General features: G+C 40.1%; 2 protein-coding genes across 2 annotated transcripts in view; both read left to right on the forward strand.

The window, feature by feature from the left end:
- The window catches only part of LOC110516620 (FH1/FH2 domain-containing protein 1), a 160,194-nt gene extending 149,763 nt beyond the window's left edge, over nucleotides 1-10,431 (forward strand). Inside the window, 2 exon segments of the mRNA XM_036981678.1 lie at nucleotides 5,074-5,244; nucleotides 9,714-10,431. Of these exon segments, the coding sequence (XP_036837573.1) occupies nucleotides 5,074-5,244; nucleotides 9,714-9,796 (254 nt within the window). The 3' untranslated portion in view covers nucleotides 9,797-10,431.
- Nucleotides 10,432-17,060: 6,629 nt separating this feature from the next.
- The window catches only part of LOC110513174 (sodium/hydrogen exchanger 5), a 133,758-nt gene continuing 130,701 nt past the window's right edge, over nucleotides 17,061-20,117 (forward strand). Inside the window, 1 exon segment of the mRNA XM_036981685.1 lies at nucleotides 17,061-18,949. Coding sequence (XP_036837580.1) covers nucleotides 18,580-18,949 — 370 coding nt within the window. The 5' untranslated portion in view covers nucleotides 17,061-18,579.

Here is a 20,117-nt window from a genome sequence, read left to right on the forward strand (position 1 = left end):
TGTTAAATATATTTATACATCACCAATACATCACCAATACATCTGTTAAATATATTTATACAACACCAATACATCTGTTAAATATATTTATACATCACCAATACATCTGTTAAATATATTTATACAACACCAATACATCACCAATACATCTGTTAAATATATTTATACAACACCAATACAACACCAATACATCTGTTAAATATATTTATACAACACCAATACATCACCAATACATCTGTTAAATATATTTATACAACACCAATACAACACCAATACATCTGTTAAATATATTTATACAACACCAATACATCACCAATACATCTGTTAAATATATTTATACATCACCAATACATCTGTTAAATATATTTATACATCACCAATACATCTGTTAAATATATTTATACATCACCAATACATCTGTTAAATATATTTATACAACACCAATACATCTGTTAAATATATTTATACAACACCAATACAACACCAATACATCTGTTAAATATATTTATACAACACCAATACATCTGTTAAATATATTTATACATCACCAATACATCTGTTAAATATATTTATACATCACCAATACATCTGTTAAATATATTTATACATCACCAATACATCTGTTAAATATATTTATACATCACCAATACATCTGTTAAATATATTTATACAACACCAATACATCTGTTAAATATATTTATACATCACCAATACATCTGTTAAATATATTTATACAACACCAATACATCACCAATACATCTGTTAAATATATTTATACAACACCAATACAACACCAATACATCTGTTAAATATATTTATACATCACCAATACATCTGTTAAATATATTTATACATCACCAATACATCTGTTAAATATATTTATACATCACCAATACATCTGTTAAATATATTTATACAACACCAATACATCTGTTAAATATATTTATACATCACCAATACAACACCAATACATCTGTTAAATATATTTATACAACACCAATACATCTGTTAAATATATTTATACATCACCAATACATCTGTTAAATATATTTATACATCACCAATACATCTGTTAAATATATTTATACATCACCAATACATCTGTTAAATATATTTATACATCACCAATACATCTGTTAAATATATTTATACAACACCAATACATCTGTTAAATATATTTATACAACACCAATACATCACCAATACATCTGTTAAATATATTTATACATCACCAATACAACACCAATACATCTGTTAAATATATTTATACATCACCAATACATCTGTTAAATATATTTATACATCACCAATACATCTGTTAAATATATTTATACAACACCAATACAACACCAATACATCTGTTAAATATATTTATACATCACCAATACATCTGTTAAATATATTTATACATCACCAATACATCTGTTAAATATATTTATACAACACCAATACAACACCAATACATCTGTTAAATATATTTATACATCACCAATACATCTGTTAAATATATTTATACATCACCAATACATCTGTTAAATATATTTATACATCACCAATACATCTGTTAAATATATTTATACATCACCAATACATCTGTTAAATATATTTATACAACACCAATACATCTGTTAAATATATTTATACATCACCAATACATCTGTTAAATATATTTATACAACACCAATACATCTGTTAAATATATTTATACAACACCAATACATCACCAATACATCTGTTAAATATATTTATACAACACCAATACATCTGTTAAATATATTTATACATCACCAATACATCTGTTAAATATATTTATACAACACCAATACATCTGTTAAATATATTTATACAACACCAATACATCACCAATACATCTGTTAAATATATTTATACAACACCAATACATCTGTTAAATATATTTATACACCACCAATACATCTGTTAAATATATTTATACATCACCAATACATCACCAATACATCTGTTAAATATATTTATACATCACCAATACATCACCAATACATCTGTTAAATATATTTATACATCACCAATACATCTGTTAAATATATTTATACAACACCAATACATCACCAATACATCTGTTAAATATATTTATACAACACCAATACAACACCAATACATCTGTTAAATATATTTATACATCACCAATACATCTGTTAAATATATTTATACAACACCAATACATCACCAATACATCTGTTAAATATATTTATACAACACCAATACATCTGTTAAATATATTTATACATCACCAATACATCTGTTAAATATATTTATACAACACCAATACATCACCAATACATCTGTTAAATATATTTATACATCACCAATACATCTGTTAAATATATTTATACAACACCAATACATCTGTTAAATATATTTATACAACACCAATACATCACCAATACATCTGTTAAATATATTTATACAACACCAATACATCTGTTAAATATATTTATACAACACCAATACATCTGTTAAATATATTTATACATCACCAATACATCACCAATACATCTGTTAAATATATTTATACAACACCAATACAACACCAATACATCTGTTAAATATATTTATACAACACCAATACAACACCAATACATCTGTTAAATATATTTATACATCACCAATACATCTGTTAAATATATTTATACATCACCAATACATCTGTTAAATATATTTATACATCACCAATACATCTGTTAAATATATTTATACATCACCAATACATCTGTTAAATATATTTATACATCACCAATACATCTGTTAAATATATTTATACAACACCAATACATCTGTTAAATATATTTATACATCACCAATACATCTGTTAAATATATTTATACATCACCAATACATCTGTTAAATATATTTATACATCACCAATACAACACCAATACATCTGTTAAATATATTTATACAACACCAATACATCTGTTAAATATATTTATACATCACCAATACATCACCAATACATCTGTTAAATATATTTATACAACACCAATACAACACCAATACATCTGTTAAATATATTTATACAACACCAATACAACACCAATACATCTGTTAAATATATTTATACATCACCAATACATCTGTTAAATATATTTATACATCACCAATACATCTGTTAAATATATTTATACATCACCAATACATCTGTTAAATATATTTATACATCACCAATACATCTGTTAAATATATTTATACATCACCAATACATCTGTTAAATATATTTATACAACACCAATACATCTGTTAAATATATTTATACATCACCAATACATCTGTTAAATATATTTATACATCACCAATACATCTGTTAAATATATTTATACATCACCAATACAACACCAATACATCTGTTAAATATATTTATACAACACCAATACATCTGTTAAATATATTTATACATCACCAATACATCACCAATACATCTGTTAAATATATTTATACAACACCAATACATCACCAATACATCTGTTAAATATATTTATTACATCACCAATACATCTGTTAAATATATTTATACATCACCAATACAACACCAATACATCTGTTAAATATATTTATACAACACCAATACATCTGTTAAATATATTTATACATCACCAATACATCACCAATACATCTGTTAAATATATTTATACATCACCAATACATCTGTTAAATATATTTATACATCACCAATACATCTGTTAAATATATTTATACAACACCAATACATCTGTTAAATATATTTATACAACACCAATACATCTGTTAAATATATTTATACATCACCAATACATCACCAATACATCTGTTAAATATATTTATACATCACCAATACATCTGTTAAATATATTTATACATCACCAATACATCTGTTAAATATATTTATACAACACCAATACATCACCAATACATCTGTTAAATATATTTATACAACACCAATACATCTGTTAAATATATTGATACAACACCAATACATCTGTTAAATATATTTATACAACACCAATACATCACCAATACATCTGTTAAATATATTTATACATCACCAATACATCTGTTAAATATATTTATACAACACCAATACATCACCAATACATCTGTTAAATATATTTATACATCACCAATACATCTGTTAAATATATTTATACATCACCAATACAACACCAATACATCTGTTAAATATATTTATACAACACCAATACATCTGTTAAATATATTTATACATCACCAATACATCACCAATACATCTGTTAAATATATTTATACAACACCAATACATCTGTTAAATATATTTATACATCACCAATACATCTGTTAAATATATTTATACATCACCAATACATCACCAATACATCTGTTAAATATATTTATACAACACCAATACATCTGTTAAATATATTTATACATCACCAATACATCTGTTAAATATATTTATACATCACCAATACATCTGTTAAATATATTTATACAACACCAATACATCACCAATACATCTGTTAAATATATTTATACAACACCAATACAACACCAATACATCTGTTAAATATATTTATACAACACCAATACAACACCAATACATCTGTTAAATATATTTATACAACACCAATACATCTGTTAAATATATTTATACAACACCATTACATCACCAATACATCTGTTAAATATATTTATACAACACCAATACATCACCAATACATCTGTTAAATATATTTATACAACACCAATACATCACCAATACATCTGTTAAATATATTTATACAACACCAATACATCTGTTAAATATATTTATACAACACCAATACATCTGTTAAATACAACCAATAAAATGTTATGTTTGTTTCCTCCTCTTCTAATGCTTCTTCCCCATTTTCAATAAAGTTTGATTTCATCCCCCATTTTAAATAAAGTTTGATTTGATTTTGTCCCCATTTTAAATAAAGTTTGATTTGATTTCGTCCCCATTTTAAATAAAGTTTGATTTGATTTCGTCCCCATTTTAAATAAAGTTTGATTTGATTTCGTCCCCATTTTAAATAAAGTTTGATTTGATTTCGTCCCCAGGTCTAGGCCCAGTTAGTCCATCCCAGATTTCTGTAGCCAAAGAGGACAGCTCCCAGGATGATGCTACGGATGAGATCATGGATCGGCTAGTCAAGTCTGTTACCAGGAGCCCCTCAGAGAGGCCGTCCAGCCCCAAGACACGCAAACGCTCCCGCCTCAACAGGAAGTCGTGTGAGTACTACAACATGGAGAGGAGGGGCCTGTAGACCAGAGCCAGTTGTTGAATTGATCCCTTCAACTAAACTAAACTCTCTCTGTTTCTTCACCTGTTATTTCCCAAGTGATCTGCTCTGAATGTAGAGAGGCTGCTGTACTACCATTTCATACAGCTCCCACTGTTCATCACTAGCCTTGTAGGTGTGCAGGCTTTTGTTCAAGCCCAGCACCTAATTAAAAAAAAAATATATAGTGTTTGGCTGGAACAAAAGACGTCCACTCTGTAGTCCACTCTGTAGTCTTACTAGACGAGGCTTAGTGACTACTGTCTTCCCTCCACTCTGTAGTCCAACTAGACGAGGCTTAGTGACTACTGTCTTCCCTCCACTCTGTAGTCCTAATAGACGAGGCTTGGTGACTACTGTCTTCCCTCCACTCTGTAGTCCTACTAGACGAGGCTTGGTGACTGTCTTCCCTCCACTCTGTAGTCCACTCTGTAGTCCACTCTGTAGTCTTACTAGACGAGGCTTGGTGACTACTGTCTTCCCTCCACTCTGTAGTCCTACTAGACGAGGCTTGGTGACTACTGTCTTCCCTCCACTCTGTAGTCCAACTAGACGAGGCTTAGTGACTACTGTCTTCCCTCCACTCTGTAGTCCTACTAGACGAGGCTTGGTGACTACTGTCTTCCCTCCACTCTGTAGTCCTACTAGACAAGGCTTAGTGACTACTGTCTTCCCTCCACTCTGTAGTCTTACTAGACGAGGCTTAGTGACTACTGTCTTCACTCCACTCTGTAGTCCTACTAGACAAGATTTGGTGACTACTGCCTTCCCTCCACTCTAGTCCACTGTAGTCCACTCTGTAGTCCAACTAGACGAGGCTTGGTGACTACTGTCTTCCCTCCACTCTGTAGTCCTACTAGACGAGGCTTGGTGACGACTGTCTTCCCTCCACTCTGTAGTCCGACTAGACGAGGCTTGGTGACGACTGTCTTCCCTCCACTCTGTAGTCCTACTAGACGAGGCTTGGTGACGACTGTCTTCCCTCCACTCTGTAGTCCTCCTAGACGAGGCTTGGTGACTACTGTCTTCCCTCCACTCTGTAGTCCTACTAGACGAGGCTTGGTGACTACTGTCTTCCCTCCACTCTGTAGTCCACTGTAGTCCACTCTGTAGTCCAACTAGACGAGGCTTGGTGACTACTGTCTTCCCTCCACTCTGTAGTCCTACTAGACGAGGCTTGGTGACTACTGTCTTCCCTCCACTCTGTAGTCCTACTAGACGAGGCTTGGTGACTACTGTCTTCCCTCCACTCTGTAGTCCACTGTAGTCCACTCTGTAGTCCAACTAGACGAGGCTTGGTGACTACTGTCTTCCCTCCACTCTGTAGTCCTACTAGACGAGGCTTGGTGACTACTGTCTTCCCTCCACTCTGTAGTCCTACTAGACGAGGCTTGGTGACTACTGTCTTCCCTCCACTCTGTAGTCCACTGTAGTCCAACTAGACGAGGCTTGGTGACTACTGTCTTCCCTCCACTCTGTAGTCCTACTAGACGAGGCTTGGTGACTACTGTCTTCCCTCCACTCTGTAGTCCTACTAGACGAGGCTTGGTGACTACTGTCTTCCCTCCACTCTGTAGTCCACTCTGTTGTCCACTCTGTAGTCCTACTAGACGAGGCTTGGTGACTACTGTCTTCCCTCCACTCTGTAGTCCTCCTAGACGAGGCTTGGTGACTACTGTCTTCCCTCCACTCTGTAGTCCTACTAGACGAGGCTTGGTGACTACTGTCTTCCCTCCACTCTGTAGTCCTACTAGACAAGGCTTGGTGACTACTGTCTTCCCTCCACTCTGTAGTCCACTGTAGTCCACTCTGTAGTCCAACTAGACGAGGCTTGGTGACTACTGTCTTCCCTCCACTCTGTAGTCCTACTAGACGAGGCTTGGTGACTACTGTCTTCCCTCCACTCTGTAGTCCTACTAGACGAGGCTTGGTGACTACTGTCTTCCCTCCACTCTGTAGTCCACTGTAGTCCAACTAGACGAGGCTTGGTGACTACTGTCTTCCCTCCACTCTGTAGTCCTACTAGACGAGGCTTGGTGACTACTGTCTTCCCTCCACTCTGTAGTCCTACTAGACGAGGCTTGGTGACTACTGTCTTCCCTCCACTCTGTAGTCCACTCTGTTGTCCACTCTGTAGTCCTACTAGACGAGGCTTGGTGACGACTGTCTTCCCTCCACTCTGTAGTCCTACTAGACGAGGCTTGGTGACTACTGTCTTCCCTCCACTCTGTAGTCCTCCTAGACGAGGCTTGGTGACTACTGTCTTCCCTCCACTCTGTAGTCCTACTAGACGAGGCTTGGTGACTACTGTCTTCCCTCCACTCTGTAGTCCTACTAGACGAGGCTTGGTGACTACTGTCTTCCGTCCACTCTGTAGTCCACTGTAGTCCACTCTGTAGTCCAACTAGACGAGGCTTGGTGACTACTGTCTTCCCTCCACTCTGTAGTCCTACTAGACGAGGCTTGGTGACTACTGTCTTCCCTCCACTCTGTAGTCCTACTAGACGAGGCTTGGTGACTACTGTCTTCCCTCCACTCTGTAGTCCACTGTAGTCCAACTAGACGAGGCTTGGTGACTACTGTCTTCCCTCCACTCTGTAGTCCTACTAGACGAGGCTTGGTGACTACTGTCTTCCCTCCACTCTGTAGTCCTACTAGACGAGGCTTGGTGACTACTGTCTTCCCTCCACTCTGTAGTCCACTCTGTTGTCCACTCTGTAGTCCTACTAGACGAGGCTTGGTGACTACTGTCTTCCCTCCACTCTGTAGTCCTCCTAGACGAGGCTTGGTGACTACTGTCTTCCCTCCACTCTGTAGTCCTACTAGACGAGGCTTGGTGACTACTGTCTTCCCTCCACTCTGTAGTCCTACTAGACGAGGCTTGGTGACTACTGTCTTCCCTCCACTCTGTAGTCCACTGTAGTCCACTCTGTAGTCCAACTAGACGAGGCTTGGTGACTACTGTCTTCCCTCCACTCTGTAGTCCTACTAGACGAGGCTTGGTGACTACTGTCTTCCCTCCACTCTGTAGTCCTACTAGACGAGGCTTGGTGACTACTGTCTTCCCTCCACTCTGTAGTCCACTGTAGTCCAACTAGACGAGGCTTGGTGACTACTGTCTTCCCTCCACTCTGTAGTCCTACTAGACGAGGCTTGGTGACTACTGTCTTCCCTCCACTCTGTAGTCCACTCTGTTGTCCACTCTGTAGTCCTACTAGACGAGGCTTGGTGACTACTGTCTTCAGTCCACTCTGTAGTCCTACTAGACGAGGCTTGGTGACTACTGTCTTCCCTCCACTCTGTAGTCCTACTAGACGAGGCTTGGTGACTACTGTCTTCGTCCACTCTGTAGTCCTACTAGACGAGGCTTGGTGACTACAGTCTTCCCTCCACTCTGTAGTCCTACTAGACGAGGCTTGGTGACTACTGTCTTCCCTCCACTCTGTAGTCCTACTAGACGAGGCTTGGTGACTACTGTCTTCCCTCCACTCTGTAGTCCTACTAGACGAGGCTTGGTGACTACGGTCTTCCATCTTGGTCTCATTGTGATTCCACCTCCTGTACCTGAAAAGGGTCAAGGCTAGATGTGTGACGCCACTAAGGGATAAGCCCTTTTGTCCCTGTCTGTGTCTCTATGTCCTTGTGTGTCCATCCACAGTATGATGTGTGTCCATAACAGAGCTTTATCTGGACAACAGAGCGTTATCTCCCTGGGCCCATAATATCTCTGTTGTTAGTTCCTCTCTAAAGATATCAGACACTATATAGTAAATACCCAGCTTTTCATTCTCCCAGAAATGAAGAACTGATACCTGTTCTGTTCTCAACTGACATCCTGACGTCTCAGTAACGTGTACAAGAACCTTCACAAAATGGTACCCTGCCGGGCCCAGTGGTCTATAGTAGTACCATTATATAGGGAACAGGGCTCTGGTCTATAGTAGTACCACTATATAGGGAATAGGGCTCTGGTCTATAGTAGTACCACTATATAGGGAATAGGGCCCTGGTCTATAGTAGTACCACTATATAGGGAATAGGGCTCTGGTCTATAGTAGTACCACTATATAGGGAATAGGGCTCTGGTCTATAGTAGTACCACTATATAGAGAATAGGGCTCTGGTCTATAGTAGTACCACTATATAGGGAGTAGGGCTCTGGTCTATAGTAGTACCACTATATAGGGAATAGGGCCCTGGTCTATAGTAGTACCACTATATAGGGAATAGGGCTCTGGTCTATAGTAGTACCACTATATAGGGAATAGGGTTCTGGCCGTGGTAACGTGTGTGTGTGTGTGTGTGTGTGTGCGTTGCCGTGGTAATGTGTGTGTGTGTGTGTGTGTGCGTTGCCGTGGTAATGTGTGTGTGTGTGCATTGTTCTCATTTAGTTTGACATGGTGTTTCTGTGTGTTGCAGTGAGGAGGACACTGAAGAGCGGACTAAGTGTTGACGTGGTTCAGGCTCTGGGACTCAGCAACAAGACTGGAGACCAGCTCTGAACACACAGAGAGACCTACACAGACTGGAGACAAGCTCTGAACACACAGAGAGACCTACACAGACTGGAGACCAGCTCTGAACACACAGAGAGACCTACACAGACTGGAGACCAGCTCTGAACACACAGAGAGACCTACACAGACTGGAGACAAGCTCTGAACACACAGAGACCTACACAGACTGGAGACCAGCTCTGAACACACAGAGAGACCTACACAGACTGGAGACCAGCTCTGAACACACAGAGAGACCTACACAGACTGGAGACAAGCTCTGAACACACAGAGAGACCTACACAGACTGGAGGCCAGCTCTGAACACACAGAGAGACCTACACAGACCGACTGAGACACAGTACTAACACACACACAGTACTACCAGACACACACACACACACACACAGTACTACCAGACACACCAGCCATGAAGAGGAAGGATGAAGCTTGTACCACACACAGAGACACAGCACTACCAGACACACACACACACACAGCACTACCAGACACACACACACACACACACACAGCACTACCAGACACACACACATACAGCACTACCAGACACACCAGCCATGAAGAGGAAGGATGAAGCTCGTACCACACACAGCACTACCAGACACACCAGCCATGAAGAGGAAGGATGAAGCTCGTACCACACACAGCACTACCAGACACACCAGCCATGAAGAGGAAGGATGAAGCTCGTACCACACACAGAGAAACAGTACTACCAGACACACACACACACACACACACTACCAGACACATTAGCCATGAAGAGGAAGGATGAAGCTCGTACCGAGGGCCTGGATCTTAGAAAGTCCTGATGTGACAGAGAGAAGAGACAGTACATGTAGGAAGGACATGCTGGTGCTCACTACAGTAGCCCCGCCCCTCCCACAATGCTTTGGCCTTGTTCCTGTCTCACTACAGTAGCCCGCCCCTCCCACAATGCTTTGGCCTTGTTCCTGTCTCACTACAGTAGCCCGCCCCTCCCACAATGCTTTGGCCTTGTTCCTGTCTCACTACAAAACAACCGTGTTACAGGAAGACGTGAGAGGTCTTGTTCATCGGGGTTTTTTCCCTCTAAATGGATGAGTCTCCGGACAGAGAACCTGGCAGAACAAGTGTTTCAGGTGTGGAGTTAAATATTCAGATGTTTTAGTGTCGTAAACATCCTGATGTATGATATTGAAGAGATATATACAGTGTGATGGACATTTAACTGAACATTAAGGACAGACGTCATTATATTTTAAAGGTTATACTGTGTATCTGGAGTCAGGGTGGTGGGGTGGAGGGGTAACAGGATGTTTTAGTCAGGAAGTGGTTGAATATAAACTCTGGTGTTATTATTCTAATGGATCCGATGTTATTAACTTTATATAATTATAGATAGTCTGTTCTTTATAGAGGTTATGTTGAGTCTGGTCTCAGACCACACACACACACACACACACACACACACACACACACACACCGAGAGAGAGACGTCTCAGACACACACCGAGAGAGAGAGAGACGTCTCACATGACACACACACACTCACACTCACACACACACACACACACACACACACTCACACAGAGAGAGAGACGTCTCGGACACACACACAGAGAGAGAGACGTCTCAATCGAGAGACGAGGTGATCTGATCTAGACAGAGGACATATGAACCAGGTCACATGACCATATTATTTATCACACACAGAGAGAGAGACTTCTCAATCGAGAGATGAGGTGATCTGATCTAGACAGAGGACATATGAACCAGGTCACATGCCCATATTATTTATCACACACAGAGAGAGAGACTTCTCAATCGAGAGATGAGGTGATCTGATCTAGACAGAGGACATATGAACCAGGTCACATGACCATATTATTTATCACACACAGAGACCTTGTTTCACGGTTAATATTTGGACCCCACGAGGGTGGGGGATGTGTGTTTGGTGAGTCTAGGTACAGTGTGTTGTATTTTACCCGCCCCATCTTATTTCAGTTCAAGAGGGTTGATTTGTTCCATCACAAACACACACCTTTATATAGAACAGTATAGAACAACCTCTGGTCATGTAGAACAACCTCTGGTCATATAGAACAGTATAGAACAACCTCTGGTCATATAGAACAACCTCTGGTCATATAGAACAGTATAGAACAACCTCTGGTCATATAGAACAACCTCTGGTCATGTAGAACAACCTCTGGTCATATAGAACAACCTCTGGTCATATAGAACAGTATAGAACAACCTCTGGTCATATAGAACAGTATAGAACACCCTCTGGTCATATAGAACAACCTCTGGTCATATAGAATAACCTCTGGTCATATAGAACAACCTCTGGTCATGTAGAACAGTATAGAACAACCTCTGGTCATATAGAACAACCTCTGGTCATGTAGAACAACCTCTGGTCATATAGAACAGTATAGAACACCCTCTGGTCATATAGAACAACCTCTGGTCATGTAGAACAACCTCTGGTCATGTAGAACAACCTCTGGTCATGTAGAACAACCTCTGGTCATGTAGAACAACCTCTGGTCATGTAGAACAACCTCTGGTCATGTAGAACAACCTCTGGTCATGTAGAACAGTATAGAACAACCTCTGGTCATGTAGAACAGTATAGAACAACCTCTGGTCATATAGAACAACCTCTGGTCATGTAGAACAACCTCTGGTCATATAGAACAACCTCTGGTCATATAGAACAACCTCTGGTCATATAGAACAACCTCTGGTCATATAGAACAACCTCTGGTCATGTAGAACAACCTCTGGTCATATAGAACAACCTCTGGTCATATAGAACAACCTCTGGTCATATAGAACAACCTCTGGTCATATAGAACAACCTCTGGTCATATAGAACAACCTCTGGTCATATAGAACAACCTCTGGTCATGTAGAACAACCTCTGGTCATATAGAACAACCTCTGGTCATATAGAACAACCTCTGGTCATATAGAACAACCTCTGGTCATGTAGAACAACCTCTGGTCATATAGAACAACCTCTGGTCATATAGAACAACCTCTGGTCATATAGAACAACCTCTGGTCATGTAGAACAACCTCTGGTCATATAGAACAACCTCTGGTCATGTAGAACAGTATAGAACAACCTCTGGTCATATAGAACAACCTCTGGTCATGTAGAACAACCTCTGGTCATATAGAACAACCTCTGGTCATATAGAACAACCTCTGGTCATATAGAACAACCTCTGGTCATGTAGAACAACCTCTGGTCATATAGAACAACCTCTGGTCATGTAGAACAGTATAGAACAACCTCTGGTCATATAGAACAACCTCTGGTCATGTAGAACAACCTCTGGTCATGTAGAACAGTATAGAACAACCTCTGGTCATATAGAACAGTATAGAACAACCTCTGGTCATATAGAACAACCTCTGGTCATGTAGAACAACCTCTGGTCATATAGAACAACCTCTGGTCATATAGAACAACCTCTGGTCATATAGAATAACCTCTGGTCATATAGAACAACCTCTGGTCATATAGAATAACCTCTGGTCATATAGAACAACCTCTGGTCATGTAGAACAGTATAGAACAACCTCTGGTCATATAGAACAACCTCTGGTCATATAGAACAGTATAGAACAACCTCTGGTCATATAGAACAGTATAGAACAACCTCTGGTCATATAGAACAACCTCTGGTCATATAGAACAACCTCTGGTCATATAGAACAACCTCTGGTCATATAGAATAACCTCTGGTCATATAGAACAACCTCTGGTCATGTAGAACAGTATAGAACAACCTCTGGTCATATAGAACAGTATAGAACAACCTCTGGTCATATAGAACAACCTCTGGTCATGTAGAACAGTATAGAACAACCTCTGGTCATGTAGAACAGTATAGAACAACCTCTGGTCATATAGAACAACCTCTGGTCATATAGAACAGTATAGAACAACCTCTGGTCATATAGAACAACCTCTGGTCATGTAGAACAACCTCTGGTCATATAGAACAACCTCTGGTCATGTAGAACAGTATAGAACAACCTCTGGTCATATAGAACAACCTCTGGTCATGTAGAACAACCTCTGGTCATATAGAACAACCTCTGGTCATGTAGAACAGTATAGAACAACCTCTGGTCATATAGAACAACCTCTGGTCATGTAGAACAGTATAGAACAACCTCTGGTCATATAGAACAGTGTAGAACAACCTCTGGTCATGTAGAACAACCTCTGGTCATATAGAACAGTGTAGAACAACCTCTGGTCATATAGAACAGTGTAGAACAACCTCTGGTCATGTAGAACAACCTCTGGTCATGTAGAACAGTATAGAACAACCTCTGGTCATATAGAACAACCTCTGGTCATGTAGAACAGTATAGAACAACCTCTGGTCATATAGAACAGTGTAGAACAACCTCTGGTCATGTAGAACAACCTCTGGTCATATAGAACAGTGTAGAACAACCTCTGGTCATATAGAACAGTGTAGAACAACCTCTGGTCATATAGAACAGTGTAGAACAACCTCTGGTCATATAGAACAACCTCTGGTCATGTAGAACAACCTCTGGTCATGTAGAACAACCTCTGGTCATGTAGAACAACCTCTGGTCATATAGAACAACCTCTGGTCATATAGAACAACCTCTGGTCATGTAGAACAGTATAGAACAACCTCTGGTCATGTAGAGCAGTATAGAACAACCTCTGGTCATATAGAACAACCTCTGGTCATATAGAACAACCTCTGGTCATGTAGAACAGTATAGAACAACCTCTGGTCATGTAGAGCAGTATAGAACAACCTCTGGTCATATAGAACAACCTCTGGTCATATAGAATAACCTCTGGTCATATAGAACAACCTCTGGTCATGTAGATCTCTTTTCTAAATGCAATCCTTTAAGGGCAGTGTTGTGAAGGAGGTTGTGACTATGATATGTCCAGAATAAAGACATGTGTCTGTTTGCACAGGGAGGTGGGGTATGATACAATAGCAAGGATAACGCTGTCATGACTTCACTATTTCTGATCACGTGTTCACTACCGGTAGTTGAATTGAGTACAGGTGTCTGTGTCTGTACCTGTGTCTGTTCCTGTGTCTGTACCTGTGTCTCTACCTGTGTGTATTGAGGTGTGAATATACCTGTGTGTATTGAGGTGTGTCTACCTGTGTGTGTACCTGTGTGTATTGAGTTGTTAATACCTGTGTGTATTGAGGTGTGTGTACCTGTGTGTATTGAGTTGTTAATACCTGTGTGTATAGAGGTGTGTGTACCTGTGTGTATTGAGTTGTTAATACCTGTGTGTATAGAGGTGTGTGTACCTGTGTGTATTGAGTTGGTAATACCTGTGTGTATAGAGGTGTGTGTACCTGTGTGTATTGAGTTGGTAATACCTGTGTGTATTGAGGTGTGTCTACCTGTGTGTATTGAGGTGTGTATTGAGGTGTGTATAGAGGTGTGTATTGAGTTGTGTATTGAGGTGTGTGTACCTGTGTGTATTGAGGTGTGTATTGAGTTGTTAATACCTGTGTGTATAAAGGTGTGTGTACCTGTGTGTATTGAGGTGTGTGTACCTGTGTGTATAGAGGTGTGTGTACCTGTGTGTATTGAGTTGTTAATACCTGTGTATAGAGGTGTGTGTACCTGTGTGTGTACCTGTGTGTATTGAGTTGTTAATACCTGTGTGTATAGAGGTGTGTATTGAGTTGTTAATACCTGTGTGTATAGAGGTGTGTGTACCTGTGTGTATAGAGGTGTGTGTACCTGTGTGTATTGAGTTGGTAATACCTGTGTGTATTGAGGTGTGTCTACCTGTGTGTATTGAGGTGTGTATGGAGGTGTGTATAGAGGTGTGTGTACCTGTGTGTATTGAGGTGTGTCTACCTGTGTGTATTGAGGTGTGTATGGAGGTGTGTATAGAGGTGTGTGTACCTGTGTGTATTGAGGTGTGTCTACCTGTGTGTATTGAGGTGTGTATGGAGGTGTGTATAGAGGTGTGTATTGAGTTGGTAATACCTGTGTGTATATGAAGTATGTTTATTCTAGGTGAATGAGTACTGCATGTTGTTTACACATTCACTATTTCCTGTAGATATATGTACGCCACGGCTGTGTCCCAAATCACACCCTATTCCCTATATACAGTCCCATATCACACCCTATTCCCTATATACAGTCCCAAATCACACCCTATTCCCTATATACAGTCCCATATCACACCCTATTCCCTATATACAGTCCCATATCACACCCTATTCCCTATATACAGTCCCAAATCACACCCTATTCCCTATATACAGTCCCATATCACACCCTATTCCCTATATACAGTCCCATATCACACCCTATTCCCTATATACAGTCCCAAATCACACCCTATTCCCTATATACAGTCCCAAATCACACCCTATTCCCTATATACAGTCCCAAATCACACCCTATTCCCTATATACAGTCCCAAATCGCACCCTATTCCCTATATACAGTAGTTACACGCCGGTGTCCCAAATCGCACCCTATTCCCTATATACAGTCCCATATCACACCCTATTCCCTATATACAGTCCCAAATCACACCCTATTCCCTATATACAGTCCCAAATCACACCCTATTCCCTATATACAGTCCCAAATCGCACCCTATTCCCTATATACAGTAGTTACACGCCGGTGTCTCAAATCGTACCCTATTCCCTATATACAGTCCCAAATCGCACCCTATTCCCTATATACAGTAGTACATACTTTTGGCTCTGTTTAAAAGTACTGCAATATGTAGGGAGAGAAGGGTGCCATTTTAAAACGTACCCCACTTCTGTCCCTATTCTGAGGCACATATGTTAAACATACCCCCCCCCCCCCTCTTCCTCCTCTCTGAATGTGTTCTCCTTATTAAACCCCTCTTCCTCCTCTCTGAATGTTTTCTGGTTATTAACCCTCTTCCTCCTCTCTGAATGTGTTCTCCTTATTAACCCCTCTTCCTCCTCTCTGTTTTCTCCTTATTAACCCCTCTTCCTCCTCTCTGAATGTGTTCTCCTTATTAACCCCTCTTCCTCCTCTGAATGTGTTCTCCTTATTAACCCCTCTTCCTCCTCTCTGTTTTCTCCTTATTAAACCCTCTTCCTCCTCTCTGAATGTGTTCTCCTTATTAACCCCTCTTCCTCCTCTCTGTTTTCTCCTTATTAAACCCTCTTCCTCCTCTCTGAATGTTTTCTCCTTATTAACCCCTCTTCCTCCTCTCTGAATGTTTTCTCCTTATTAAACCCTCTTCCTCCTCTCTGAATGTGTTCTCCTTATTAACCCCTCTTCCTCCTCTCTGTTTTCTCCTTATTAAACCCTCTTCCTCCTCTCTGAATGTTTTCTCCTTATTAACCCCTCTTCCTCCTCTCTGAATGTTTTCTCCTTATTAAACCCCTGTTTGAAATGTATTTGAACCTTCCGATGAAGATAACCTGCTATTGTACGACACAGTGTTCTGCCTGCTGTTACAATGTTTTTAAATAGAGAATTAAAGTGGCCTTTCTATTGTTACGACGATGGCCGTGTTATGGAACCATGTGTGAGTCTGTGTGGGACACGATGGCCGTGTTATGGAACCATGTGTGTCTCTGTGTGGGACACGATGGCCGTGTTATGGAACCATGTGTGAGTCTGTGTGGGACACGATGGCCGTGTTATGGAACCATGTGTGAGTCTGTGTGGGACACGATGGCCGTGTTATGGAACCGTGTCTGTGTGGACACGATGGCCGTGTTATGGAACCGTGTCTGTGTGGGACACGATGGCTGTGTTATGGAACCATGTGTGTCTCTGTGTGGACACGATGGCTGTATTATGGAACCGTGTCTGTGTGGACACGATGGCTGTGTTATGGAACCATGTGTGTCTCTGTGTGGACACGATGGCTGTATTATGGAACCGTGTCTGTGTGGACACGATGGCTGTGTTATGGAACCATGTGTGTCTCTGTGTGGACACGATGGCTGTATTATGGAACCGTGTCTGTGTGGACACGATTGCTGTGTTATGGAACCATGTGTGTGTCTGTGTGGGACACAGGAGCGACGGCAAACTGTAACTAAATGCTCAAATGGTTGTAATAATGTCTAATTGAAATCCTTATTTTAATAGTGTTTTATTGTCATATGTTTCCCAACTGAATAATAATAAACATCTTCAAGCATACCGTCTACTGTACCAATGTTATTCTTTCACCGCGATTGTGTTGGGTTACATTTGCCTTGTGGCTCTAGTAGTAAACTGTCTCAAACTTTCACAGGATGCTATCGTCTTTCACAGAATGCTACGGTCAAGAGTAGTCGTCTTTCACAGAATACTACGGTCAAGAGTAGTCGTCTTTCACAGAATGATAGTCAGGAGTAGTCAGCTTTCACAGAATGATAGGAGTAGTCCTCTTTAGAAACAATACATTGACATCTCTTAGATCCGCACACTGCTGTGGCCCGTGCGCATGTAATGGCTCTTTAACGGGGCTCGGTCCTAGCGGTTCTTAGAGTTTGGGTCACGTGCCAAGATCGGCTTTGCCAGCCGGTAGAGGCTCGACTGTGTTACCGCTAGCGTACCGCTTAATGAGAGAGTGAAAGAGAGAGAGAGAGGTGTTGTTGATATTGTAAACCGGTGACAGGTATCGTCCCTTACGTCGTGTCCTTCTTATCTTACCTTTCGGTACTCCCCTTGGTGGTGTGTATAAAGAGAGAACAAAAGATGCCGCGAGGCTGAGTGAGTTTAACGGGAAGATGCTCCTCGTCAGTGTGCCTGTGCTCCTTCTGCTTTCGGTAGTCGGTAAAGATGCGGCTGACCTCCCCGCGACAGACGCGTCGTTTCTTCCGGACCTGGAGCTGCGTAGCGGGGGACAACGCGGTCCGTCGCTACCCGCTTCTCCGACCACCTCTCTAGACCGCTTCCAGGTTCAGCCCCGGGAGGAGTATGCCTCGCCGGGTATTGCCTTGGCCCGGTCCGTCGAGGAACCGTCCGCGACCACGGAGGACGGCGGCGAGTCGCACCGCCACGGCGGGGGGTTTCAGATGGTGCAGTGGGAATGGAGCTATGTTCAGACGCCTTACATTATCGCTATATGGATCCTGGTGGCCAGCGTCGCGAAAATCCGTAAGTGGGGACATTTGACCCTATTCTCTGAATGTACTGGCATTATAACCGAGTTACCAAGCAACCATTTGATCTTTGTGATATCCCGCAGTCTATAAAAGCTATTTTAGCAAACCTGTAAATATGGCTATGACACATGCAGGGCTGTTTTAGTCTATTTGACGATCTTAAACTATTTTAAACGTAAAGTTCGATGTAACAGGAATGACCAGCGACACTAAAGAGAAGTCCTTCTAGATGTAATGGTCAGCTAGGTATTTACAGAGAAGTCCTTCTAGATGAATGGTCAGCTAGGTATTTACAGAGAAGTCCTTCTAGATGTAATGGTCAGCTAGGTATTTACAGAGAAGTCCTTCTAGATGTAATGGTCAGCTAGGTATTTACAGAGAAGTCCTTCTAGATGTAATGGTCAGCTAGGTATTTACAGAGAAGTCCTTCTAGATGTAATGGTCAGCTAGGTATTTATAGAGAAGTCCTTCTAGATGTAATGGTCAGCTAGGTATTTATAGAGAAGTCCTTCTAGATGTAATGGTCAGCTAGGTATTTACAGAGAAGTCCTTCTAGATGTAATGGTCAGCTAGGTATTTACAGAGAAGTCCTTCTAGATGTAATGGTCAGCTAGGTATTTACAGAGAAGTCCTTCTAGATGTAATGGTCAGCTAGGTATTTATAGAGAAGTCCTTCTAGATGTAATGGTCAGCTAGGTATTTATAGAGAAGTCCTTCTAGATGTAATGGTCAGCTAGGTATTTACAGAGAAGTCCTTCTAGATGTAATGGTCAGCTAGGTATTTATAGAGAAGTCCTTCTAGATGTAATGGTCAGCTAGGTATTTACAGAGAAGTCCTTCTAGATGTAATGGTCAGCTAGGTATTTACAGAGAAGTCCTTCTAGATGTAATGGTCAGCTAGGTATTTACAGAGAAGTCCTTCTAGATGTAATGGTCAGCTAGGTATTTATAGAGAAGTCCTTCTAGATGTAATGGTCAGCTAGGTATTTACAGAGAAGTCCTTCTAGATGTAATGGTCAGCTAGGTATTTACAGAGAAGTCCTTCTAGATGTAATGGTCAGCTAGGTATTTATAGAGAAGTCCTTCTAGATGTAATGGTCAGCTAGGTATTTACAGAGAAGTCCTTCTAGATGTAATGGTCAGCTAGGTATTTACAGAGA

Source organism: Oncorhynchus mykiss, chromosome 6 (genome assembly GCF_013265735.2).
Source record: "Oncorhynchus mykiss isolate Arlee chromosome 6, USDA_OmykA_1.1, whole genome shotgun sequence".
Taxonomy (NCBI): Eukaryota; Metazoa; Chordata; class Actinopteri; order Salmoniformes; family Salmonidae; genus Oncorhynchus; species Oncorhynchus mykiss.